We start from the raw sequence: 24,224 nt of genomic DNA, 5'->3' as shown, positions 1-24,224 counted from the left end.
CATCAAGATTTACATTGAAAACCTAAAAAGGAAAAATCACACAAGATGAGAAAAGTTTCACTAATATGAATAAAGAAAATACAATAGGATTGTGGAGGAAGAAAATTGATATCTTTCCTTTATCATTAGTATCTATTTATAGGGATCGACACTTGAAAACTATATAAAGTATAAATATACTTTAATAAAGGTTTTATACTTTTAATTAAACCACATTTATTACTTTAACAAATTTATATATATTAATTAATTTGTGTCACTTTAAATTCAAGTCAAATTCCAAGAAGCTTAATAAAAAAAACCCAACTTGATTTGACCTTAAAACTAAATTTCAATAAGGAAAAATTGATCATTTTGAATCGAATTAGGTTAAAATTTAGCATATACTATTTTATCCTTATCAAGTGGCCTCAGTGGTTAAAGAGGATGTTGTTCTCCCTATAGGTCATGGGTGGTTCAAGCAACTGCATATGTGTGTGTTGTCATTGGCAAAGAAAACTTTCTAAATAAATACTACTTTGTAATCACCCTAAGATTATTAAAAAAATCTAGTATATATGTTAATAAATTTATATGTATATATACATGAGTTTAATCTAGTTGTAAACTTTTTATTATAATTTCAATATTTTCTATTTTTAATAAAACTACAAAAAAATAGTAAATATATAGACCTATTTAAAATCATCACAATAAACGTTAACAATAATAATAAAGAGATTTATGCTTTGAACAAAGAAACAATAGTTATGATTGTAACCCTATATGCTCCCCTTTTTTATACCATTTTCTATAAATCATATCAATTTTGTTATTCTTTGATTTTGTTTGGCCAGCGAGGCACCGATTTTGATGTTGATTTTCGACGGTCGATTCTCTTCTCTTTCTCTTTCTGTTTTTTTTTACTTTTTTAAGAAAAATATTTTATCTTTGTGGTACGTTTATCTTTGTCTTTATGCCACATTTCTACCTTTGTGGCACATTTTTTATCTTCTTTTTATGTTGTTTGGTTGTTCTTTTTATTTTATGTTTCCTCATGTTGGATTTGACGAGTCACGACTGATCAAGATGACACTTATTTATAATCTAGCTGATCTTCCATGTTATGAACCATCAGATTTAATTTGGATACGCAATTGCGATCGTAGATAGTCTCTCAAGATGTTCGGCTATGATTTGTGGTTCTCGGTGGTCTTTTAATAACTTAATCTCCTCTTGTGGTTCGTTTACTGATGCAGACATATTTGCTTGTATCTATTTTTTATTCGAGTCAATTGGTTAGGTTTTTAAATTTTTTCATGTGAGTTCTTATATGATTTAAAGTGACTAGTTCAACGTTATAAGAAAATGTCCAAATTATGTATATAGTTTACGATGATAGTTGTACTCTCTTAATGTAATTTTGAATATTCACTTTTTAATAAGACTAGCCGCTTCTATTAAAAAATAAATGTTAACAATAAGAGTATTAATTAATAAAATTATTTTTCATTAAATATCAAACATATTTAGTGTTAGTCGATTCTTCTTTTTCTCTCTAAATCCTAAAGGTTGTATCTTTTTTTTATTTTGTTTGACAAACGATGACACTAGTCTTGGTGCTAGTCACCGACCGCGTGTATTCTTTGTTTCTTATTTACTTTATTATATCACATATTTACTTTTTTTAGTTTCTAATAATTATGTTTTTATGACATGTTTGTTCTATGTCTTTATGGTGCGTTTTTCATTTTTCTTTATGACACATTTTAAGTTGTTTTTTAGGGTTGAATTTGATGATGTTTATTGTTATATTGTTGATCTTCTCTACTTTAAACCCTCGGATTGAACTTGAATACACGAATTACGTTCATAGATAGTTTTCTCATGATGCTCGATTTCGATTTGCAATTGTCGGTGGTCTTTTAATAGTTTAATCTCATGTTGTGGTTTGTTTGTCAACACAATTATATTTATTTGCATCTTTGTCTTTTGAATAAGTTTTAACATTTTTCTTATATATTCATTGAATGATCTCAAATAACTAATTTATTGTATCATTGATTATAGGAAGATATTATGATTAAATGTCTAATTTACAACCATTATTATGATTTTAAATATTTTTAATTTTAATAAAATTAGTAGCTATATTTGCATAAAAAAATATTTTTCATTGCTTTAATTACAATAAATAAATAAAGACAAAAGTACGCTACAATAGAAGTCAAAAAGAATGTGTTGAAGAAAACAATAAAAAGGAATTACAGGCAAATTTGCATATCAGTGTTGAGAGTTGAGACATATTTACAAGTCTTTGCTGACCGAAGCTCCCTTGTTCACTTGAACCCACATTGCACGGCGGCAAGACACCCCATTATGAACCACGAAGAGCATGTAATAACCGGGCGGAGCGATGTTTCCGTTGGGTGGTGTTTGAAGAGTAATGACGGAGGCGTCCTTTGCGGCAACGTCTTTTTCACTCCGTAAATTCCCAGTCTAATCATCCTTTGATCCATGGAGATACCGTGTGTCGTAAATGGCGTATGGTAAATATTCACTTGAAGCTTCTGCATGTCAAGGTTCTGGTCGCCACCAAAGACTCGCACCTCGAATTGATTTCCATAAGTGAGCTTCTTAGCCGACTTGTAGAACAAAATCTCAGTTCGGAAAGGGTCCAATGCTGGATCAAAGTAATGCGGCGAGAATTTTTCGACACGGGTCTCAGTGGGGAAGAGGGCGACATCTAAGTATCCGTCGTTCGTGTTGCTTCCGGCGATGAGGATTTTCCCGTCGGGGAGAACCGCCGACGATGAGTGGTACATACGTGGAATAGTCGAAGGATTAAGTTCTATAAACTTGGAACTGGAGACACTAAACAAAACGGGGACCATATTCGGGTCCCTCGCATCATCCCACCCAGCGGAGTCACTCTTGGTGCCGTTGACGAGAAGCACATTTCCCGTCGGAAGAACCATGGCGTCGCCCAAAATACGAGGCGACGGCATTTGCAGGATCTTCCAGTTAGCTTTCTGCATTTCGCTGATATCTATGAGACCACAGTCCTTGGTCGCCGGGGGAAACACTTTGGGTCGATTCAAATCCGTCAATGTAAAAGCGTCATGCGCCGCGCCTCCGCATACCAAGTCTTCGGCCTGGATGACGGAACGTTTCTCGTCGGGTTGAAGCGTGATCGGAAGCATACAAGAACATCCCGATGCAGGATAGCTTCGAGCACCGTTGGGGAGGACTGGGAACACGTGGACAATCAAGTTAATCTTCGGATCGAGGAGGACCGAAAGGTTGTTTGCGAAGATAAAGAGGTTTCCATCTGTGTGGAGATAGACAAAAGGGTACAAATTGTTCTCGACGGGATCGTGAGTTTCTCGAAGGAACTTGAAATCGTTTACTTGGTTTTTGGATTTGCGTTGGCCTTCTGGTGGAACGAATTCGTATGTCGGGAAATCACGACCCCCGAACACCATGAATCTACCGTCGGCTAAAGTTACTTGTGTGGCATACCTTCAATCAAAAGTGACAAAAACAAATACCTATATATTTAAGTGTTTTAAAAAATCCATAATTTATCATTCGAGGCTTTTTATTAAAAATGAGTACCATGTTCCATTTCCAAGTGTGCCGGGGTATTCTTTCCATTCACAGCTGGGACATATATCGAGACTTCTGACTGTGTCGGAGCCATTATTATACCCACCAGTGCTTACTAACCGTCCCTTCACGTCAAGGGCACCGGATGAACGCCAAGTATCATACTTCAACTGTTAATTAAGAAAATATGTTAATTATAGAGATTGGATATCTAAAAGTATCAATTGGTAAAATAAAGCATGCATCAGGATGGCTAAAAATGTACCTTGAGTGGCTTAACCTTTGCTGTTTCAAAATCCATGAGAACCGAATGCGCAAAGCAATGTTCCTCAACGGGACCATTGGGTATAACGACGTTTTGGCAATGCGGGTCCTGAAACTTCAATCTCGATGTCTTAAAGATGATGGAATCCAACATCAACGCGCTGTTCGTCGTGGGGAGCAATATCAAGTGTATGGCCGACACACCGGAATTTGGAGAAAACAGCTCCCAGATTCCCTTAAAATTAGTCTCAGCACTAACAATATTTTCAGCAATGCCTTTATTCCTTATGTTCGGTGGTTTGTCTGCGGGAAGACAGTTGATGGAAACGAAAAGGAGAGGGACGACAATACACAGGCCTCCCCAGAAAATCCTCGACGTGGTTCCGTCGCCATATGTTTTATTTCTTGTATTTCGAATCCCCTGCGGGTGGCTTTGTGTTGGCTATTGATCTTCTTTCACTTCCTTTTTATAGGTATTGTATTAGCTATTGATTCCCAACATGAGTTTTGACTGCTGATATAGAGGAAAACTTGAAAAAAAGTATGCATAATTTAAGAACAAACTGCTCTTAGATAATCAGGTGGGTGTCTTGTTCGCCATATACGTAGATTAAATGGCCCTGAGTTTACTCTCAAAATTAATCCTTGCAATTTGTTCAATCAATGGCGATTTTGCATATTGATTCCAAGTAACCACTCTTTCTGTCAGGCTAGTTACATTGTTTCCTCTAAGTTGAAATGAGATTGAAAAATAAATTTCTATTAGGTTGTTTGTTTGACTGAATTGGTGTTATGGTTCATTAGATATTAATTTATTTGAAAGAAAATTAATATATTTTTTGATAGTATGCAGTCATTATAATGTGATATTTGTTTATAATTTTTTTTAATTATTGATAATGTACACATATCACGTAATTACTTAAATCCGAATCTCTTCATGACCTTTTTACACTTAAACTTCAACTCTTAATCTTTAACTATAAACCTTAAATTCTAAACAAACTTGGGAGGGTGATTTTTTGGGTTGAAATCATAGTTTTTATATTACCCGCGGGTAATATTTTAAACAAACTTCTTGGTCATATTGATGACTGGTTATACATTCTTTTGATTAACATATTTAAAATAAAAAGTTGGACACTTTATGTACAGTGAAAAAAAGAGGCAAAACATGTCAAACTCACTTGTAATGGACAGACAAAAAACTAATCACTACAAATTGATTATTAATTAAGATTGGAGCCAATCAGTTTAATATAATAATTGTAGCAGATTTAATATTATTGCTTTCACAAGTGAGTTTATGTATTTGTATTTTTTAACAAAAAAATGAAAAATATTAAAATCAAACTCGAAATTCATATGAAGGATCAAACCCAAAATTCTGTTACCACTATTCAAATTTACCTTTTTCTTACATAAGCTTGTTGGATCATAAACTTGATCCATTATGGGAGCCTAAACCCAAACCCAAACTAAATTGATGTCATTACTTACATCATTTAATTAAAGATGTCATTGCTTACATCATTTAATTAATGATGTCATTGCTTACATCAATTTAGTTAGGTGAGAGTTAGATATTTGTTGAATTTGTAATGGTTTAAATTAGTTTATTTGTGTGGTGTAGGATTGTTCTTGAGTAGTATAAATACCCCTTCCCATTTTAGTTTTAAGCATAAAGAAAAATTAAGAGCTTCTAAGTGAGTGAAGAAGCAAAGTCTTATAAGAGTGAGTTGTAGTTCTTGTTTTTGAGTGAGAGTACTCTTGTAATATTTGTTTGAGTTTCAATAAAAGTTGTTTGTGTGAGTGTTTTATTTCCAACAAAGTGGTATCAGAGCGAGTTGGAAAGATCGAAGGTCTCGACGAGAGGAATACGACGCCGCCAGAATTTTCTCAATCTGAGTTCTGACGCACCGCCACGCATCGTCGGAAGACTGCTGCCAGAAAATCGAGTTGACTCACCGAGTTGAGCCGAGTCAGCCGAGTTGGAGCCCTTGACCGAGTTGTCCAAGTCCCTCCAAAGTTTTTTTTTCATCGTTCCGGATTCATCCGTGCAATCGGATTTTACAAAATCTCATTATATTGAGAGATATGGCAAATGGTATGACACCATTCCAAGTTCCGACACTCAACAACAACAACTACGACAATTGGAGTATCAAAATGAAGACACTTCTTGGATCACAAGATGTGTGGGATATCATAGAGAAAGGCTATAACGAGCCTGCGGATGATGATGCTTTTGCTACTCTTACACCAGATCAAAAGACAACTTTGAAGGATTCAAGAAAGAGAGACAAGAAGGCTCTCTACCTCATCTATCAAGCATTAGATGATGATGGTTTTGAAAAGATTTCAAGTGCAAGCTCTAGCAAGGAAGCGTGGAAGAAGCTGCAAACCTCTTATAAAGGATCCGAGCAAGTGAAGAAGGTTCGTCTCCAAACATTAAGAGGTGAATTCGAATCCTTAAACATGAAAGCATCTGAGTCTATTTCAGATTATTTCTCAAGAGTAGTAGCTGTTTCTAATCAATTAAAAAGAAATGGTGAAAAGTTAGACGATGTGAGGATAATAGAGAAGATACTCCGTTCGTTGGATCCCAAATTTGAGCACATCGTCGTGACGATTGAAGAAACTAAAGACTTGGAAGAAATGAAGATCAAACAGCTCCAAGGATCATTGCAAGCATACGAAGAGAAGCATAAAAAGAAGCATGAGTTTACTGAGCAACTCCTCAAGCTGCAACTCAAGGATATGCATGAGAGCCAACGCAATGATAGAAACCAACGTGGCCAAGGCAGAGGTAGAGGCCATGGACGAGGTGGAAGTCGAGGTCGTGGACGAGGCTGGAATTACAACAATAACAATTCCAACAATAACTATGAGAAAGGAGAAAGCTCAACACGAGGCCGTGGAAGAATTAATCCAAACTCAAAGTATGACAAATCTCAAATTCGATGTTATAATTGTCAAAAATTTGGGCATTATGCTTCAGAATGTAGAGCTCCCAACAACAAAATTGAGGAGAAGGCCAATTACGTGGAGGAAAAGACAGATGGCAAAGAAACTCTTCTTCTAGCACGAAAGGAAACTAATGGTGGCCAAGCAAATTCCTGGTATCTTGACAGTGGTGCAAGCAATCATATGTGTGGAAGGAAAGACATGTTTGTGGAGCTAGACGAGTCAGTAAGTGGAAATGTTTCGTTTGGAGATGATTCCACAATAGCAGTGAAAGGGAGAGGTAACATTCTTATCCGTTTGAAAGATGGGAGACATCAATTTATTTCAAATGTCTACTATGTGCCCAATATGAAAAGTAACATTTTAAGTTTAGGGCAACTGGTAGAGAAAGGTTATGATATTCATATGAATAATTATAATCTTTCTATAAAAGATGATAAGAATAACTTCATTGCTAAAGTGTCGATGTCAAAGAATAGAATGTTCTTGATCAACATACAAAATGATGTTGCAAAGTGCCTGAAAGCTTGCTACAAAGATGCATCATGGCTTTGGCATCTTCGATTTGGGCATCTCAATTTTGGAGGTCTAGAGCTATTATCTAAGAAGGAGATGGTGAAAGGACTACCTCACATCAACCATCCTGACAAGCTCTGTGAAGGGTGTCTAGTCGGGAAACAATTCAGGAAAAGCTTTCCAAAGGAGTCAGAGACAAGAGCTAAGAAGCCACTTGAGCTCATCCATACCGATGTGTGTGGACCGATCAAGCCAAGCTCTCTCGGTAACAATAACTATTTTCTTCTCTTCATTGATGATTTTTCAAGAAAAACCTGGGTATATTTCTTGAAACAGAAGTCAGAAGTTTTTGAAGTCTTCAAGAAGTTCAAAGCAGCAGTGGAGAGAGAAAGCGGTAGAAAGATCAAAGCCATGAGATCCGATCGAGGTGGAGAATTTACTTCCAGGGAGTTTCAAGAGTTCTGTGAAGCAAATGGAATTCGTCGACCAATGACAGTTCCTAGATCCCCCCAGCAAAATGGTGTGGTAGAAAGAAAGAATAGAACAATCCTCGACATGGCACGAAGCATGCTCAAAAGCAAGAAACTACCCAAAGAATTTTGGGCGGAAGCAGTATCGTGTGCAGTCTACTTGTCAAATCGATCTCCAACAAGAAGTGTATGGGGAAAGACACCGCAAGAGGCATGGAGTGGAAGAAAGCCTGGCATTTCCCACTTGAGAACCTTTGGAAGTATAGCCCATGTTCACGTACCAGACGAGAGAAGAACGAAGCTTGATGATAAAAGCGAGAGTTTTATCTTCATCGGCTATGATGCTAATTCGAAGGGCTACAAGTTATACAATCCAGACAATAAGAAGTTTGTGATTAGTCGAGATGTTGTCTTCAACGAAGAAGGAGAATGGGATTTTAACTCTCATACAGATGACTTCAATTTCTTTCCTCAGTTTGAAGAAGATGAGCAGACAATGAGGGAGCAACTAGATGAATCTCAACAAGAGCTTGCAACTCCACCCACTTCACCAACATCAACCACTCAAGGAGACTCATCACCTTCATCATCGTCAAGTGGGAGTCAAAGTGAAAGAGTTGTGCAACGCACAAGAAGCCTTAGAGATCTCTATGAGGTAACTGAACGACAAGATAATCTTACATTATTTTGTTTGTTTGCCGATTGTGAACCAGTGAGCTTTCAAGAAGCGGTACAAGAAAAGAAATGGAGAGATGCGATGGACGAAGAAATCAAGGCCATCGAGAAGAATGACACATGGGAACTTACCTTACTTCCCAAGGGACATAAGGCGATAGGTGTCAAATGGGTGTACAAAACAAAGCAAAATGCCAAAGGAGATATTGAAAGGCACAAGGCGAGGCTAGTTGCTAAAGGCTATAGTCAAAAGGCTGGAATTGACTATGATGAGGTATTTGCTCCTGTTGCTCGATTGGAGACTATCAGACTAATCATTTCTTTGGCAGCTCAAAACAAGTGGAAGATACAACAGATGGATGTAAAGTCCGCCTTCCTAAATGGAGTTCTTGAAGAGGAACTTTACATTCAGCAACCATCAGGCTATGAAGTCAAAGGGCATGAAGACAAGGTGTTGAAGTTGAAGAAGGCTCTTTACGGGCTAAAACAAGCACCAAGGGCATGGAATAGCCGAATCGACAAGTACTTCCAAGAGAATGGCTTCAACAAATGTCCCTACGAGCATGCTCTATATATCAAGATCAAAGATGAAGATATTTTGATTGTGTGCCTCTACGTGGACGATTTGATCTTCACTGGAAGCAACCCAAGCATGTTTAATGAATTCAAGGATGTGATGATGAAAGAATTCGAGATGACAGACATGGGGCTCATGGCGTACTACCTTGGCATTGAAGTTAAGCAACAAAATGATGGAATTTTCATTTCACAGGAAAGCTATGCAAAGGAGATACTGAAGAAGTTCAAGATGGAGAACTGTAAGCCAATAAGCACACCGGCAGAATACGGGATCAAGATGACCAAACATGAAGAAGGCGAAAGTGTAGATCCAACATTCTTCAAAAGTTTGGTAGGAAGTCTACGCTATCTAACTTGCACGAGACCCGATATTCTTCACGCAGTTGGATTGGTTAGTCGCTACATGGAATCCCCAACAACCACCCATTTTAAAGCTGCAAAGAGAATTCTTCGCTATCTGAAAGGTACAATTGACTTTGGTTTGTTCTATTCAGTTTCTAATGATTACAAGCTTGTTGGATATAGCGACAGTGATTGGGGTGGAGACATAGATAATCGAAGGAGCACTACTGGATTCGTATTTTTCATGGGAGATATTGCATTCACATGGATGTCAAAGAAACAACCGATTGTCACATTGTCCACTTGTGAAGCGGAATATGTTGCTGCTACCTCATGTGTTTGTCATGCAATTTGGCTTAGAAATCTATTGAAGGAGATTGGTTTGATACAAGAAGAGCCTACCAAGGTTTGTGTCGACAACAAGTCAGCCATTGCCTTAGCGAAGAATCCAGTATTCCATGATCGAAGCAAGCACATTGATATTCGCTACCACTATATAAGGGAGTGTGTTGCAAGAAAAGATGTGGAAGTTGAATATGTGAAGTCACAAGATCAAGTTGCTGATATTTTTACCAAGCCACTGACCAGCGAAGACTTCTTAAGATTAAGGAACCTACTAGGGGTCACGAGATCAAGTTTAAGGGAGGGTGTTGGATCATAAACTTGATCCATTATGGGAGCCTAAACCCAAACCCAAACTAAATTGATGTCATTACTTACATCATTTAATTAAAGATGTCATTGCTTACATCATTTAATTAATGATGTCATTGCTTACATCAATTTAGTTAGGTGAGAGTTAGATATTTGTTGAATTTGTAATGGTTTAAATTAGTTTATTTGTGTGGTGTAGGATTGTTCTTGAGTAGTATAAATACCCCTTCCCATTTTAGTTTTAAGCATAAAGAAAAATTAAGAGCTTCTAAGTGAGTGAAGAAGCAAAGTCTTATAAGAGTGAGTTGTAGTTCTTGTTTTTTGAGTGAGAGTACTCTTGTAATATTTGTTTGAGTTTCAATAAAAGTTGTTTGTGTGAGTGTTTTATTTCCAACAAAGCTTCCTTTCAAATGAAAATTTCAAACAACTTCCATGATCAACTTGTATGTATATATATGATGAATTGCAAGAATCAAACCACTTATCTTGAACTTACAATATCTAGGAATAGCATAACACTTTCAATCAAGTTGGCCGACGAAAAATTACTGATTACAAAGACAGTCTCAGCTCCAAATCGAGCTCTTGCGTGTCACTTGATTCGGAATTTTGACTGCTCGACCCCAATGACTTGCTCCTATGGATCTTGCTCCTCGAATGTGAATCCTATAAGAAAAAACAGACAAAAATCAATGAAAAAGAAGCAGAATCTTGACATGCCATGGAACTAGGATGTTTCATGTGTACATATAACAAACCTCAACATGTGGGTTTAGGAGTTGTCTGGTCATGTTCGGTTGTGTAAAATGTTGGCTCTCGAGGATGCCACTGCTGGGGTTCCAACTGTTGCAAAAATGATTTGAAACATTAAGAAATTATAACCAAAGAAACAAAGCCTTTGATCTGTGAAATATATACATGTATATGCACCTTGCTGTAGTACTAGGTTGGGAATCACCATAGCTGAAGTTTGCTCTTTGATCATATTCGCCGAGCCCCATCTGTAATAATATTTCAAGTAAATTTGACAGATACTTGATTTATTTCACTGCAATGCTATATTACTCGTACTCTTCATTTGTAAGTAAAGTATTTGTTTCAATACTCAGTGACTTCTAAAGATACTTTAAATACATAAAAGAATATTAATAAAATCTGTATCTGATGCTTATACCGGGACCCAGGGATCCATATAACATATTTATTCATGTTTGATAATGCCGATGAGTTCTTGCGACTAGTAAACTAGGGTTAGCAGTACCTAGAAGTAAAATTATGAGCAAATAACAAAGGATCCATTGACAAGACTAAGCTTTTGGTAGTGAATGGCCCATCACTTTTTTGTGTGTGTGTGTTGAATTAAAAATGGATTTGATGGTAGCTGGTTCACTTACCATCATGTTTGGGTACTGGAAACCATAAGAAGGTGCTGAGGAAGATGATGAATAAGAAAAAGATGACGATGATGCCATTGATGAATACCTTGCTTGCACTCTCATATCATCTACCTGCACGTACAGTATCACCCAAAAAAGAAAAACCATTTCTCCTCAAACTCCAATCATTTCAATCGCTGGAAAAAAAACAGAAGAATTAATCACCTGGTTGAAATTTGCAGGGTAACGAGGGAGCTGCTGGTAGGAAGAAGAAGCCACTTGTCCATGTAATCTGATCTTCTCCAATTGAGCAACACCCAGCCCTCTCTGGGATTGCTTAGCCTGCCTGTCCGAATTACCCTTCTTGCCTTTCCTCGAAGACGATGAACCACCTCCCCTCTCCATGTTTAGTTCTCCGAAATAACTGCTACCTACTCTTCACTTCGACGGAGAAACGAAGACGACGGTGACAACGAAGAGATTCAAGTTAGTTGATCAGATCAGAAGGGATAGTTTTTTGAGCTTTGCAAATCCAAAGCTCGGTGTGTTTTGCAGCAAAGAGAGAGACTGAGAGGAATCAAAGGGTGTATCCACGGCAGCCCATTTTTAAGCTTTTTGTAACCCAAGTAATTATTGCATCGCTGGATCAGATTTTGTACAGATTTATCAGAGATGAGATTGTATATCTGTATATACATAGATTTTAATGCACTTCCGACTCATTATATTACCTTCTTATGGTATAATTCTTTAATCGGTCCCTGTATTCTTTGAAGTTTTGACATTTAATCTCTTATTGCTTTTTTTGAAATAATCATTAATGTTATTAATTGACTTTCTGTTAAATTATTATTAAAGAATAGCCTTTAATTTGATAGAATTATGTCTAAGTAAGGTAGAAACATAATGTATTTGATTAATAAATGCTAAATATAATTTGAACTGTTTAATGCATGATTTGTGGGTCATTCTTATAGAGGACATGTGAACTTTTTTTTATTTTACCCTAAACCATGGCATTGTGAGGTAAATGCTGCAGGCAAAAGCTTTCTTTTATTTAATATAATATAATGAGTTTAGTTAAGCATCAATCATTATGAAAATAGGGTTTTTATAATAATAGTTCACATTTCATCACAACTTTCAAGACCTTTTGGCTCCCTTTTCAGTCCACGTATCCATTTATTATTTGATCTTATAGAAGACCCCCACAGTTTTGGAATTTTAGATTTTATATTTAATTAGAGTTTATTTTATAATATGTTCCCTAACTCTTTTTCTAAATTAATCATCAAATTTTTAAATATTTTAATTTTTCTTTAAATTAACTCTCATTCTAAATTGATTCGTAAATTTTTAAATGTTTTAATTTCATCATCAAATAATCAGTACATACTAATCATCCCTCTTATTAATACAATCTTTATGAAAGTATTAATTGTCATGTAAATATTGATGTATATTATGCAATAATATGATCTGACACAAACGATAATTAATATTGTATCATGTCCTCTTAGATTATTACTTAGAATAGTATTAAAATGCTCTTTAATTTTTATTTTTATTTTTATTTTATCAAATTTCAATGATTCTTTTTATAACTCAAAGTTAAAAATTATTTTATTTAAATTCAACATTAATTATCATTTATTTCACACAATATTATCATATAATTTTTGTAACAATTGTACAAACAAACTACTTACTTAGCATATACTGATACTTTGAGAATGAATTTTAAACATCTAAAAGTTTAATATTAATTTAAAATGAGGGTTATAGCTTGAGGATGTAATCAAGTTGTTTAAAAATTAATCATTTTATTATGAAAAATCTTAAACTGATTTTATCTCAATATATCAATTATATCTGTAAAATTAAAGTTTAAAATCCAAATAAAATTATAAATACTTAATATAAATTTTATCTCACCCTTTTAAATTATAATAATAAGCCTTAAAGATCATTATTGTTCGAATATAAAATTTTAAAATTATTGTAGATGATTTTTTTTAAAGAACGAATTTATTATGAACTAAAAATTTAATAACGGGGATGACATGTCCGGGCAATATTTACTTCCATGTCATGAATCATATGATTCGAAGAAAAGAAATACAAAATTATTTTTTATTATTTAAACAATGTGACTTCCCACTTGCCATGGATTCACTCGATTTTGCCACGTGTAATCGTTCACTGCTGAGTCACGAATATTCTCCCAAACACCAACTAGTCAAATGTTAACAATCATTGATCATAATAAAAATTATATAAAATATTTCTATAGGCTAAATTGTTTAGCCTAAAGCTGCCAGCCTATATGAGATTTGTAGCTAATACAAAATCAGGAAATAATTATATTTTAGTAAGTTAATTAAACATTAACTCAAGTGGCATGTAATTTAATAAAAATTAACAATTAATAATGATAAATTAGATAATAATAGTATGATGCACTTAATAATTCTTAATTCTTAAAAAAGGATTAAAAAATAAACAAATAAAAGTGAGACTTATGTGTAGGAATGATAATTTGACTTAAATTTGATGAATCATAGCCTGATATTTTTAGGATTAATTTTTTTAAAAATTGAATTCAAGATAAGCCTTTTTTAAGAATGAGATTCGGTTTGGATTTAAGGTAAAAATGTTTGATCCGACTTGAAATAATAATATAATTTAAATTTATATATTTAAAGATAATTATTATAATATTTTTCTCTTTATATTTTTTTCATGTATTTTCTTATTTGTCAAATAAAAAAATTATATTTAGATTAAAGATCAAATTTTGGATCTTAAAAAATTAAATTATCAGATAAAAAAAGTTATAATTACGGAATCGATCAAAAATTAGATTTGACCCGATTTATTATGTGTGTTGATTTGGTGTGAAATGATTAGCTATGAATAATAATAATTATTATTATAGTAAAAATAATAAAAAAAAAGGACAAAGTGTAGTGGAGAGATGCGTAGAGAAGATATCTGCAATAGATTTGAGGCACATGCGACAGCCTTACAGACAGGTTGCAATTACTTCACACGATTTGCAAACCAAATATAATCCCTAGGAAATCGCAGAGTCTAACACATATATATATAATATAACATATAATAATAAATAAGCTTATGTTTATATCATTCGAAAAATCAAGATCAATAAAAATTATAAAATTATAAAGTGACATGGAGAGCTAGAGTACGATGGAATGTTTTTAAATTTTTATATAATTTTTATATATTTTATTGATGATTTAACTTTACACTTTTAAAATATTATAATTCCATGCTCTTGACTGTGACATTTTTTAACATTGATATACAATTTAGCTCATATCTCCGTATAACAAGAATGTCTTTAATGTTAGTTTAAATGTTTAAACACAGTTTTAATTTTTTAAAAAGGTTAAATAAGGGTGTAATTTTTCTAAATCTATTGAAATAACAATCTATTGAAATACAGGTTTAATTTTTTAAAAAGGTTAAATAAGGGTATAATATGTTCAGATGAGGGTCTTTATTAAAAAAATATGACTAAACCTTTATTTGATTATTTTAAAATTTTAAATCTTTATATAAATAGATGCAAAAATATTAAAGTCTTATTCAAGTGTTTTAGAAGATTAACCTTCATTTGTACAACCCTGGAGATTAAATGAGTTGCCTATCTCATCCAGACCATATCATATAATATATATTTGTAAGATTCCATTGTTTCCTTCATATATCGCTATACACACAAATACACATCCAACACCTCCAAAGTCTGCATAAATTATAAATATACCCAAAATTTTGCATGTGTAGTAAACTATATTATATTCAACCAACTGTACAGCTTACAGCCTCAAGATAGTGACCAAGATCTCATACTTTAATTAATTAAATAGAAACCTTGCATGATTGAGTTTATAATACAAACTTTGAAGATACCTAGATCTCTTTAACCAGTTGAGCAGGGAGCTGAGCCAAGGAGGAAATTAGTTTTAAAAAATATCATTAAATCCATGTTTAGCTTAGGTGTAAGATCTTATTGCACCCCTTTTAATAATAAAGTAATGCAACTGGAAAAAAGAAATTGCTTAAGAGGAAATGGAAACTTCAAGGAAAGATCCTTTACCACATGATGAAAGGTGCTGCTTAAATATTCAACACTTGTTACTTTCTTATGTGTAATTCTCTTACACGATTTAAATTTTAATAATAAATTAGATTATACACTTATGGTGCTTTAAATTTAAACCTTGAAAGTATTAGATTTTATAACAAAAAAATGAAATACCAATTCATAAATTTTAGGGTACGATAAAAAAAATGTATAACAACATTTTAATGGCTTATGAAATTGAAAAAAAGGGGCTTTATTATGGAAGATCTTGAAATGATTCATACACTATTATTTGGTAGTTTCGATACAACATTTTCAAATGCAGATGTCAGTCCAACTAGTTTTATATGTTAATTTCTCTTTAAAATACACTATGTCTTTCTAGATAAATCAACAATATTTTTAAATGTTGATATCAGTCCAACTAACTTTTATATATATACTTTTATTATTGAAATTGACTACGTCTCTTTAATTATTTTATTAAATTATCATTGATTTGAATCTTTAAATTAATTCTTATATAACCAGATGCTTGTAACAAGTCTAAATAGACCATGCTATTTTTTTTTAATTTTTTAATTATTTTCTTATATGATCTTGTTTTTAATATTTAATGATGTTCTTTAATAATTATAAAAGAAAATGATTGGTTAATATAATCAAATTTATTTTAATTTTTATAATTTTCAAAATTATGATTTTGTTATATATATATATATATATATAATATCCTAAAATCAACCGTATATGATATATGATGTGGATGGCAGTATTACGAAAGGTACAAGGTCATGACTCCTACGGATGGGAATATTACTTGACGATGAATGAATGAATGATTATGAAATTTGGTTTCTGTTTATGTTGCCTAAACCTAAAAGCTTGTATTTTAGCTAGCTAGCTAGCCACCTTGTTTGCACGCATGCATGTTGCCGATTAACATATTACATATGATATAGAATACTTTTCATAATGGAGCTCTTTACCACATCATACATAGTTTATTATATAAAGAAGTTAGGTAGCAGAAATGGGTTTTGAATTTTGTCGTTCGCACAAAAATAATAAGTCAAGAAAGTGACAGCAGCAACTATCTTCACATGTGTATGCATGTATACATGTTGTCATATTCTAAGAAGATCATTGATGCCAATGGAAGATGATCAATTTTGTGAGCTGCACCCAGAGATTTGACATCAACCTGATGAGTTTTAACTCGAATTGATTGTAGATTTTATAAAATTTGGATTCATATCAGATCAACTCATTTTTGTTTAAGAATAAAGTTAGATTGAGTTCAAGTTTAGAGTAAAAAGAATTTTATCCGACTCGAGAATAATACTATAATTTACTTTTATATATTTAAGAATAATTACTATAATACCCACTTTCTATGTTTTTAATTAAATATTTATTTTATCTAATAAAAATAAGAATTTTTATATATTTATTTATGTCAAGTCTAATACAAATTTTTATCAAAAAAATCTAATTAGATTTCAAGTTAGGTGGAACTTCTCTAAATCTAAATCCATTCAAGTTCGATTGGAATAAAAACTTGACTTAGCCCATAATCATCTGTAGCTGCACCGTAACCATAGATTAATCATGTTGGGCTGACCACGATGTACTAAGTTATGTTATATTCACGAAGTACTACGGGTTTTCGTCTTTTGTCCAAACCAATGTAAGTCCATCACAACGACTAAACCGATCAAAAACTAAAGGCTGAGAGTAAAGCTTGTAGGCAAGATGAGCCCATAATCATCATCGTACTTCATATATATTTATATATATCCATGAAGAAAAACCATAGATAAGGATTTAAAGCCACATTTCGTTCTACTTCTCATGAGGAAGAGCCTCTATCAATATTACCAAAACAACACCATGCGTTCTTACTTCTTAGTTCGTCCTGAAACTTATTCCCAGACAGCTTTATCTCTCAAAAAGGTATAATTTTTGCTTGATTATAAGCTAATGGATCACTGTTTTTAACTTAAGGTTGTTTGTTTAGTCCAGAATGATTAAGTGCCGAAAGATTCAAATGTTGAATGATTATGAGGTTATGTATGAATTAGATGTAAAATGTTATTTGATAATGACTCTGAATCATTTAAAATCAGTCAGCATTAAATCAGTGACCACTGTTTTACTTAATCAGTTAACACTGAATCATTAGAGGTGAGAAACAAATGCGATGAATGATTTCATTAAGGCTTACTTTTTCATTTTTCTTCCGCTTATTAATTCTGGGTTGTTAATTTTCCTTGTTTCGGTTCAGTTCAGCAGGAATCATATCAAAGTTTGAATTTTTATGGTGTTCTGGAAATGAAATCTGCTCTGCTTGTTTATTTAATTGGGAGGGAACTATGGCATTAAGCTAGAATTTGGTTAGTTTTCATCCAAGTGTCTTATTGGTTCTTAATGCACCTATATAAGAACGGTTAGTTCATAGAATGTTGTTCAAATGCTCAATGTTATATAATTTGGATATTTTTTCTTTGCTTTGAAATCCCCTTTAAAATAGGAGAGAAGAAAAGGAATTATTGAATTTCTTTTTGTTTGTAGTTGATTTTATTACCTCAATTTGAAGATAAAAGGTTTTCCACAGCTGCTAGAACAGCCAGACGATTGATGGCGAACAGTTTTGAATTCTTTTACTTTGGCTGTACTTGTTAATCAAATCTGCCTGAAATATTGAGCACTTAACGGTTTGTGAAACAGCTTAAAAAGGCATATTTGTCAGCTAGATCGAGTATGCTTGCCGTTTCATGCACTTATTTGAACATTGCTTGACAGATTTAATCGATGGAATAATACCTATCGGCTTGACAGATTTATAGAAGATATTAGCCACATTGGTTTTAGCATAACTGTTGCTTGGACATCTCATGGCTTATCACAAACTCAGGAAGTTTACGTTTTTGAGCCCATCATTCATGTTCTTGCAGGAGAAGATACAGATGAAACTCTTATTTTAGCTTAGACTGTACGTTTAACATTTACATTCAAGTCAACATGACTCCTGTGATCCCATGTTCTGCTAGCAACATTACATTCATTCCTGGTGCTGCCTGGACAGTAAGGAAGAACACTAGTTTAACAAGATGCAGTTCATCGAGGAAAAACACGCGATATGCTTTACCCTCACCAAGATTCGTCCTACCTCTATCAACCTTTGTTTGTTCATTTCGAAACTACAGAATAGAGCGTGCCTTACATGGAAAAGTGGGGATTCATTTATCAGCCTCAGGGACTGATGTTGCAGTGGAGGAATCTGATTCTTCTGTGACAGAAGTTTCTGATGGAGGATCCGAAACACAATTGGATTCAGTTGAAACAAGCGAACAATCAACTAGCCCACCTGGTTCTACACCTGCTCCAGCTCAATCCAAACGAACTAGACCTGTGAGAAAAAGTGAGATGCCTCCTGTAAAGAATGAGGAGCTTATTCCTGGTGCAATGTTTACTGGGAAAGTAAGATCAATCCAACCAATTAGTGCTTTTCTTGACGTTGGAGCTTTCACGGAAGGACTGGTGCATGTTTCCCAGTTGAGCGATAGCTTTGTTAAGGATGTTGCAAGTGTTGTTTCTGTTGGACAAGAGGTGAAGGTGAGGTTAGTTGAAGTAAACACTGAGAGTGGGAGGATATCTCTTTCCATGCGTGAAAACGATGATGCTGGTAAGCGCAAAGATGGCCCTACCACTACTGATAGGGAAAGGCCTCCGAGGAAGAATACTTCAAGGTCCAGCCAAAAAAGGGATGTGAAAAGCTCGAAATTTGTCAAGGTACAAGAGTAGGATGGCACAATGAAGAATTTAACTAGGTCTGGCTCATTCATATCTCTTCCTGAGGGAGAAGAAGGATTCTTGCCCCACGAAGAAGAAGCGGATGACGGACTTACGAGCATGATGGGGAACTCATCGCTGCAAATTGGCCAAGAAGTCAAAGTTTGTGTTTTGCGCATCACAAGGGGATCGGTAACTTTGACGATGAAGAAAGAAGGAGATGATCACAAGTTGGACTCACAGGTTAGCCAAGGTGTGGTGTATGCTGCAACAAATCCCTTTATTGCTGGCTTTTCGTCAGAATAAGGAGATTGCTGCATTTTTGGATCAGAGAGAAAAGTCGGAGAAAATAGAGGTTCAACCAGCAGCGGTTGATGAGGAGACAACCACTGTCTCTACTGCAGCGGATGAAACGGTTGAAAAGGAAACAGATACAGTAGCTGATATTGTAATCAAGGATGAAGAAACCACAGAGAAGGAAAAAGACAAGTGTTGAAGCTTTGTCTCTGGAAAGTAGTGCAGAAGTTTCATTAGTGGATGTGGTGGAAAGCAATGAAACAGCTGGATCATCTGGAGAAGTAGTTGATCAAGTGACCTCTGAAAATTCAGTTGATGAAGATTCTACAGCAAAAGATGATGTAGAAGCGGAAGCACCCGTAGCTGAGAATAAAACTCTGGGTGCTGCGTCAGTTGAAGATGATGAAACCATAAGTATTCCCGATGAACAAGCCAAAACACCTCTTGCTGAGGATAGGACTCCCTCTGCTGCATCTGTTCGAGATGGAGTTGAAGTTATTCCAGATGAAAAGGGCAGTGTTGCTAGCACAGATGTACAACCAAATGTTGCTGATACAAAAGATGCTGAAGGTAAGATAATCATTACACTGGTATCAAACCTATTTTATGAGAAATTCATAACGATGACCTGTCTTATGCTATAAAGGTGTCGTTTCTAACTAAACAATGGTTCTTTTAGGAAAAAAATAGTTAAGAGAACTTGGGGATACGATTTATTACTATATCTTATTGCTGATTTTGTGCATATACAGTGGAAAACAATGCAAGCCTTGATCCATCACAAGAATCGGCCGATGATAAGATTGTCTTCAGGAAGTGAAGCAGTTGAAGAGGAAGAGAATCAATCCGAGGGTACCAAGGAGGAAGTGCATATAGAGACACCAGTTTCGAAGGGTGACGGTCCTACTTCAGAAATCGATGAGGCAAACTCTGAACCTCAAAAGAACAACGAGATTACTGATTCAAATGGCTCTATACACGATGAAAATGTGACTGAAGGTTTATATTTAGTTTAAAGCTGAAAAAATGTGTTGTTTGCCTGTGCTTTTCAACATGGGTGTATACCTAAAAAGATGGGAGAGATAACTACTTAATGATAAGAAACCCCCAAAATCTAGCACTTCTAAGAAAATATCATTCCACGTCAAATGCGACATTCAATTTCAATTGCGTTTGTGTTTAAACATTCATGATATTTATATTTTTGACATTCATCATGTGTCCCTCTGTTTTTGATTCATATGCATGAACAGCAGCAACTATATCACCAGCACTAGTAAAGCAGCTCCGTGAGGAAACGGGAGCAGGAATGATGCAAGAAAGCACTCTCGGAGGCTGGAGGGGACATTGTTAAAGCTCAGGAGTTTCTCCGCAAGAAAGGCTTGGCAAGTGCGGTATCAAAGAGGTCTCCCTTTTGGAACAGCCCTTCATCAAGAACGACAACCTGTTGGTTAAAGACTTGGTAACGCAAATTGTTGCAGCACTTGGAGAGAACATAAAAGTTGGAAGGTTTGTTCGGTTTATGCTTGGAGAGACAACGGGAAATACTAAAATGGAAACTGAAGCATGAGATCAGGAAACATAGGAACTTCCATTGACAACAGTGGGAAGCATTTCGAGTAATGGAGGTAGGAACTAATTTTGGACAAGATAATCAGATTATTTTTTTATGTGTTTAAGCCAAGTTTTCTATATTAGCGGCATTCATTTGTATGAGAATCGTATCTTCTCCAATTTATTTTTGTAAAATGGAAACACGAGTTAATCGAAAAATTACCTTTTTCATTAAGATTCGAGCACCAAATTAATTAATTTATTAACAAATCTTTTACCGTTCCACCCTTTTTATCATTTGTTAAACAATCTTCAAGAACATATATTTTCACATAAAATGTTGTCAGTCGGTGCGACAAAATCAGATATTTAGATATAATTTGAGTTTAAATATTTTAAGAATATATAAATTTAATAAATGTTTTAAAATTTAAGAACAAGGGGGATATTGCATGTTTAAGAACACTACTAGGAAACTGATATATAGAAATTTAACCGAGTGTCTTAAATTAACATACTAGAAATAAACAAGTTATTCTTCAAGCATGGTCCTAAACTGCACTTCCAAAGTTAATCGTCCTTCCCACGACTCCGTCTGGGAACGAATCGCCATAGATCCACGGCGATATCCACCTCCTTTTTCTTGTGAAATTTGTATAGTTGCGGAACGTCAAAACGGAGCTGGAGATGAAACGGGGGAGTGGGATTGGGATAAGAAAATATAAGAGTAAGGTAAATATTCGATTAAACAAAAGCAACTCGGCAAAGCAATGACAAACATTTTGTGGTTTAAAATCGAAATGTCAGTAAATTGTGAAGCTTCTTTTACTGACCTCGCACAAGACCTCAGCGCTGCTAGCATTTAAGTCCCTTGAGGCGGTCCTTTTGATATACTAGAGTAAAGAAAAGAAAAAAAATTATTGCAATTCTTAGACACAGTATAATCCTGATGCAAAGATAACATGCAACTGAAATTTCTTTGCATAAATGAAACAGACGACATGAGACAACTCGATTAGATATTCGAACCAGATAAATAATGTTGTTAAATGTTAGTAGAAAAGACAGCTTTGATGGTATAAACATAACCAACAAGTAAAGATAAGAGCAAACTACTACTTTCTCCATGATAAGGCTAGACTTTCTAATACATGCCATGCCGGACAACGTATGTTTGTCAACGTTAATAAATAGAGAATTTGTTATTTTAGCTTTGAATCCGACACTTTAAATCAAGGACACAGCAAGCATTCCTAATAGATTTCTATTCGACTAGGAGAAATTTCAAAGCAAATTACTTACATCTCTTGTCGAGGTCTTATGCAAGGAATAAACAGCTCGAGAAGCTACCTGGCACATACAAGATATGAATAATACGCCTATCAGTCATATAAGCACTGGAAGAAAAAAAAGATGGATTGATTTTTTTTTATTTGAATCGATCAACAGTTCAACCTTCAATGCCACAAATAGAAAATCCATGTCAACACCCTTCTTTCGAGTTCCAAATGGAGGATTCATCACAACAGTATCAACAATTTGACCTAAAAACGGAGTGAAACCATAAGACGAAGACAAAAATCACAACTTAAGATTAACAAATAGTCACTAGAACATCCATTTAAACATGTGTATTATTTTAAACTTAAACGTTTGTACTATGTTTCTCTCAATTAATTCAGTAAACATGACATTGTGGCCAGAAAGTAACATATACATTCAATTTATAGAGCATCTTCCGCATAAATATATATTGAAGCCAGAGAAGAAACAAGTTGAATTATCATAGATCTAATCAGCCATGTCGCTATAAATATATGCATATGAAAATGACTAGCTATATACAGTTGCCATATATTCAATCACCCAAAATATTCCACTGTGCCAGTGAAAACCATTGTCTGCAACTAACCATTGATTCCATCGCCTAAAGAGGATAGGTTGTCTGTATCAGTATCAGAATGACCAGTAACTTTTCCGGGAAAAATAAAAAAAATAGCGATTATGTTTTCATCTCCGAAGACACAGAGGGGCAGAGAGGAAAGGGAAGGGAAGGAACTGTTACCTCTCCATCCTAGACCACTGATGTCACAATGAACAAAATCTATGTCCAACTGCAGTTCAATCAGGAAAGCAACGCAAGAAAGACATCAAGAAGCACGTAAATCATGAAGTAAAGTTAGTAAACAACGAAATTAACTAGCAGATATTAAAAGCAAGATGCACGATAAAAAGGTAAAGGATAAACAGGTGTTACAATAATTGACTCAGGCCAATAAAAAGCTCTGGACTTAATACTATTACATCAAAATCAACAAAAAGGGGAAAGCACCTCAAGATCTTCAGCATTCATAGAAGCTATTTCAAGAGATTGAGAATCAATATCAATGCCAATAACCTGCCTATTTCAAAGCAACAAGAAAACCCATATCAATGCCAGAAACCTGCGCTCAGGTCAAGGAATCAACAAAGACAGAGAAAATGGGTTTACTTACTCAGCACCCAAGAGAGCAGCAGCAGCGCCTAGAGTGCCACATCCACAACCAAAATCTGCCACCACCTTGTTGCTAATATCCTCAAACGAATTCTCAGCCTAAAAGGAAAAAATAAACAAAGAGAAAATCTCAATGACCTGTTAGCCATTAGCCCGAGAAAATGAAGACCCAGAAGAGAAAAATTAGTCCATACAGTGTAAAGCAAGCGAGAAGCGATATGAGGTCCAGTTGGGTACTGTTCGAGCTCCACCTGCATTAAATTAAACAGATAAACCACGACGAACTGATTCAATAACTACCACCATAGTTAACAAATTCTGGGCTTTTTTCAACGGCAAGAGAAAGACCTTTGGGTTTGAGAATTGTTGAAGATCGCCTAAAAGGCTTTCTAGTTGTTTAAGCTTCATTTGTTTTTGCTTTAGTGGAATCCCCTTTTTAACAAATAAAAGTAGAGACAAGAAGATTAGCAAATCATTCCTGGTGCTGCTGCTTTTCCCCTTTAGTAAGCCAAGCAAAGTAGCAATCCCCTACTATG

General features: G+C 34.6%; 2 protein-coding genes and 2 pseudogenes across 3 annotated transcripts; 1 reads left to right on the top strand and 3 right to left on the bottom strand.

The window, feature by feature from the left end:
* Window positions 1-2,286: 2,286 nt before the first annotated feature.
* On the bottom strand, window positions 2,287-3,889 carry LOC120126603 (annotated as a pseudogene).
* Window positions 3,890-10,462: 6,573 nt separating this feature from the next.
* On the bottom strand, window positions 10,463-12,080 carry LOC120126670 (protein SPEAR3-like). Its single transcript, XM_039144797.1, has 5 exons — window positions 11,657-12,080; window positions 11,450-11,563; window positions 10,986-11,056; window positions 10,814-10,898; window positions 10,463-10,721 (listed from the first exon to the last, which is right to left on the bottom strand). The coding sequence occupies exons 1-5, from the start codon at window positions 11,834-11,836 to the stop codon at window positions 10,608-10,610; spliced, it is 564 nt and encodes a 187-aa protein (XP_039000728.1). The 5' UTR covers window positions 11,837-12,080; the 3' UTR covers window positions 10,463-10,607.
* Window positions 12,081-17,411: 5,331 nt separating this feature from the next.
* LOC120126626 lies at window positions 17,412-21,035 on the top strand (annotated as a pseudogene).
* Window positions 21,036-21,649: 614 nt separating this feature from the next.
* On the bottom strand, window positions 21,650-24,204 carry LOC120126658 (rRNA N6-adenosine-methyltransferase METTL5-like). 2 transcript variants are annotated; one of them, XR_005516475.1, is made up of 9 exons: window positions 24,037-24,204; window positions 23,883-23,939; window positions 23,690-23,787; window positions 23,527-23,596; window positions 23,260-23,308; window positions 22,650-22,738; window positions 22,497-22,544; window positions 21,944-22,087; window positions 21,650-21,902 (listed from the first exon to the last, which is right to left on the bottom strand). XR_005516475.1 is itself a non-coding variant. In XM_039144792.1 (9 exons), exons 1-9 carry the CDS (start codon window positions 24,094-24,096, stop codon window positions 21,765-21,767), a joined length of 642 nt encoding a protein of 213 aa, XP_039000723.1. In that variant the 5' UTR covers window positions 24,097-24,204; the 3' UTR covers window positions 21,650-21,764. The 2 variants fall into 2 exon arrangements, 1 of the variants encoding a protein (XP_039000723.1); XM_039144792.1 differs by having other exon boundaries at window positions 21,650-21,875; window positions 22,028-22,087.
* Between the last annotated feature and the right edge of the window lie 20 nt (window positions 24,205-24,224).

This window comes from Hibiscus syriacus, unplaced genomic scaffold (genome assembly GCF_006381635.1).
Source record: "Hibiscus syriacus cultivar Baekdansim isolate YM2019G1 unplaced genomic scaffold, ASM638163v2 tig00001436_pilon, whole genome shotgun sequence".
Lineage (NCBI taxonomy): Eukaryota > Viridiplantae > Streptophyta > Magnoliopsida > Malvales > Malvaceae > Hibiscus > Hibiscus syriacus.
Note: the sequence above shows the minus strand (reverse complement) of the source record. Positions and strands in the feature narration are given on the sequence as shown.

What these genes read in the sequence shown, in the direction of transcription:
- LOC120126670 (XM_039144797.1), bottom strand. Translation starts at nt 11,836, where the DNA reads ATGGAGAGGGGAGGTGGTTCATCGTCTTCGAGGAAAGGCAAGAAGGGT. An exon ending in ACCCTGCAAATTTCAACCAG is followed by an intron (nt 11,564 to 11,656) that starts GTGATTAATTCT and finishes CTGTACGTGCAG; the next exon opens with GTAGATGATATGAGAGTGCA. An exon ending in TCCTAAACCCACATGTTGAG is followed by an intron (nt 10,722 to 10,813) that starts GTTTGTTATATG and finishes TTTTTCTTATAG; the next exon opens with GATTCACATTCGAGGAGCAA.
- LOC120126658 (XM_039144792.1), bottom strand. Translation starts at nt 24,096, where the DNA reads ATGAAGCTTAAACAACTAGAAAGCCTTTTAGGCGATCTTCAACAATTC. An exon ending in CTTCTCGCTTGCTTTACACT is followed by an intron (nt 23,788 to 23,882) that starts GTATGGACTAAT and finishes TTTTCCTTTTAG; the next exon opens with GCTGAGAATTCGTTTGAGGA. An exon ending in GCGCTGAGGTCTTGTGCGAG is followed by an intron (nt 21,876 to 22,027) that starts GTCAGTAAAAGA and finishes TTTCATCTCCAG; the next exon opens with CTCCGTTTTGACGTTCCGCA.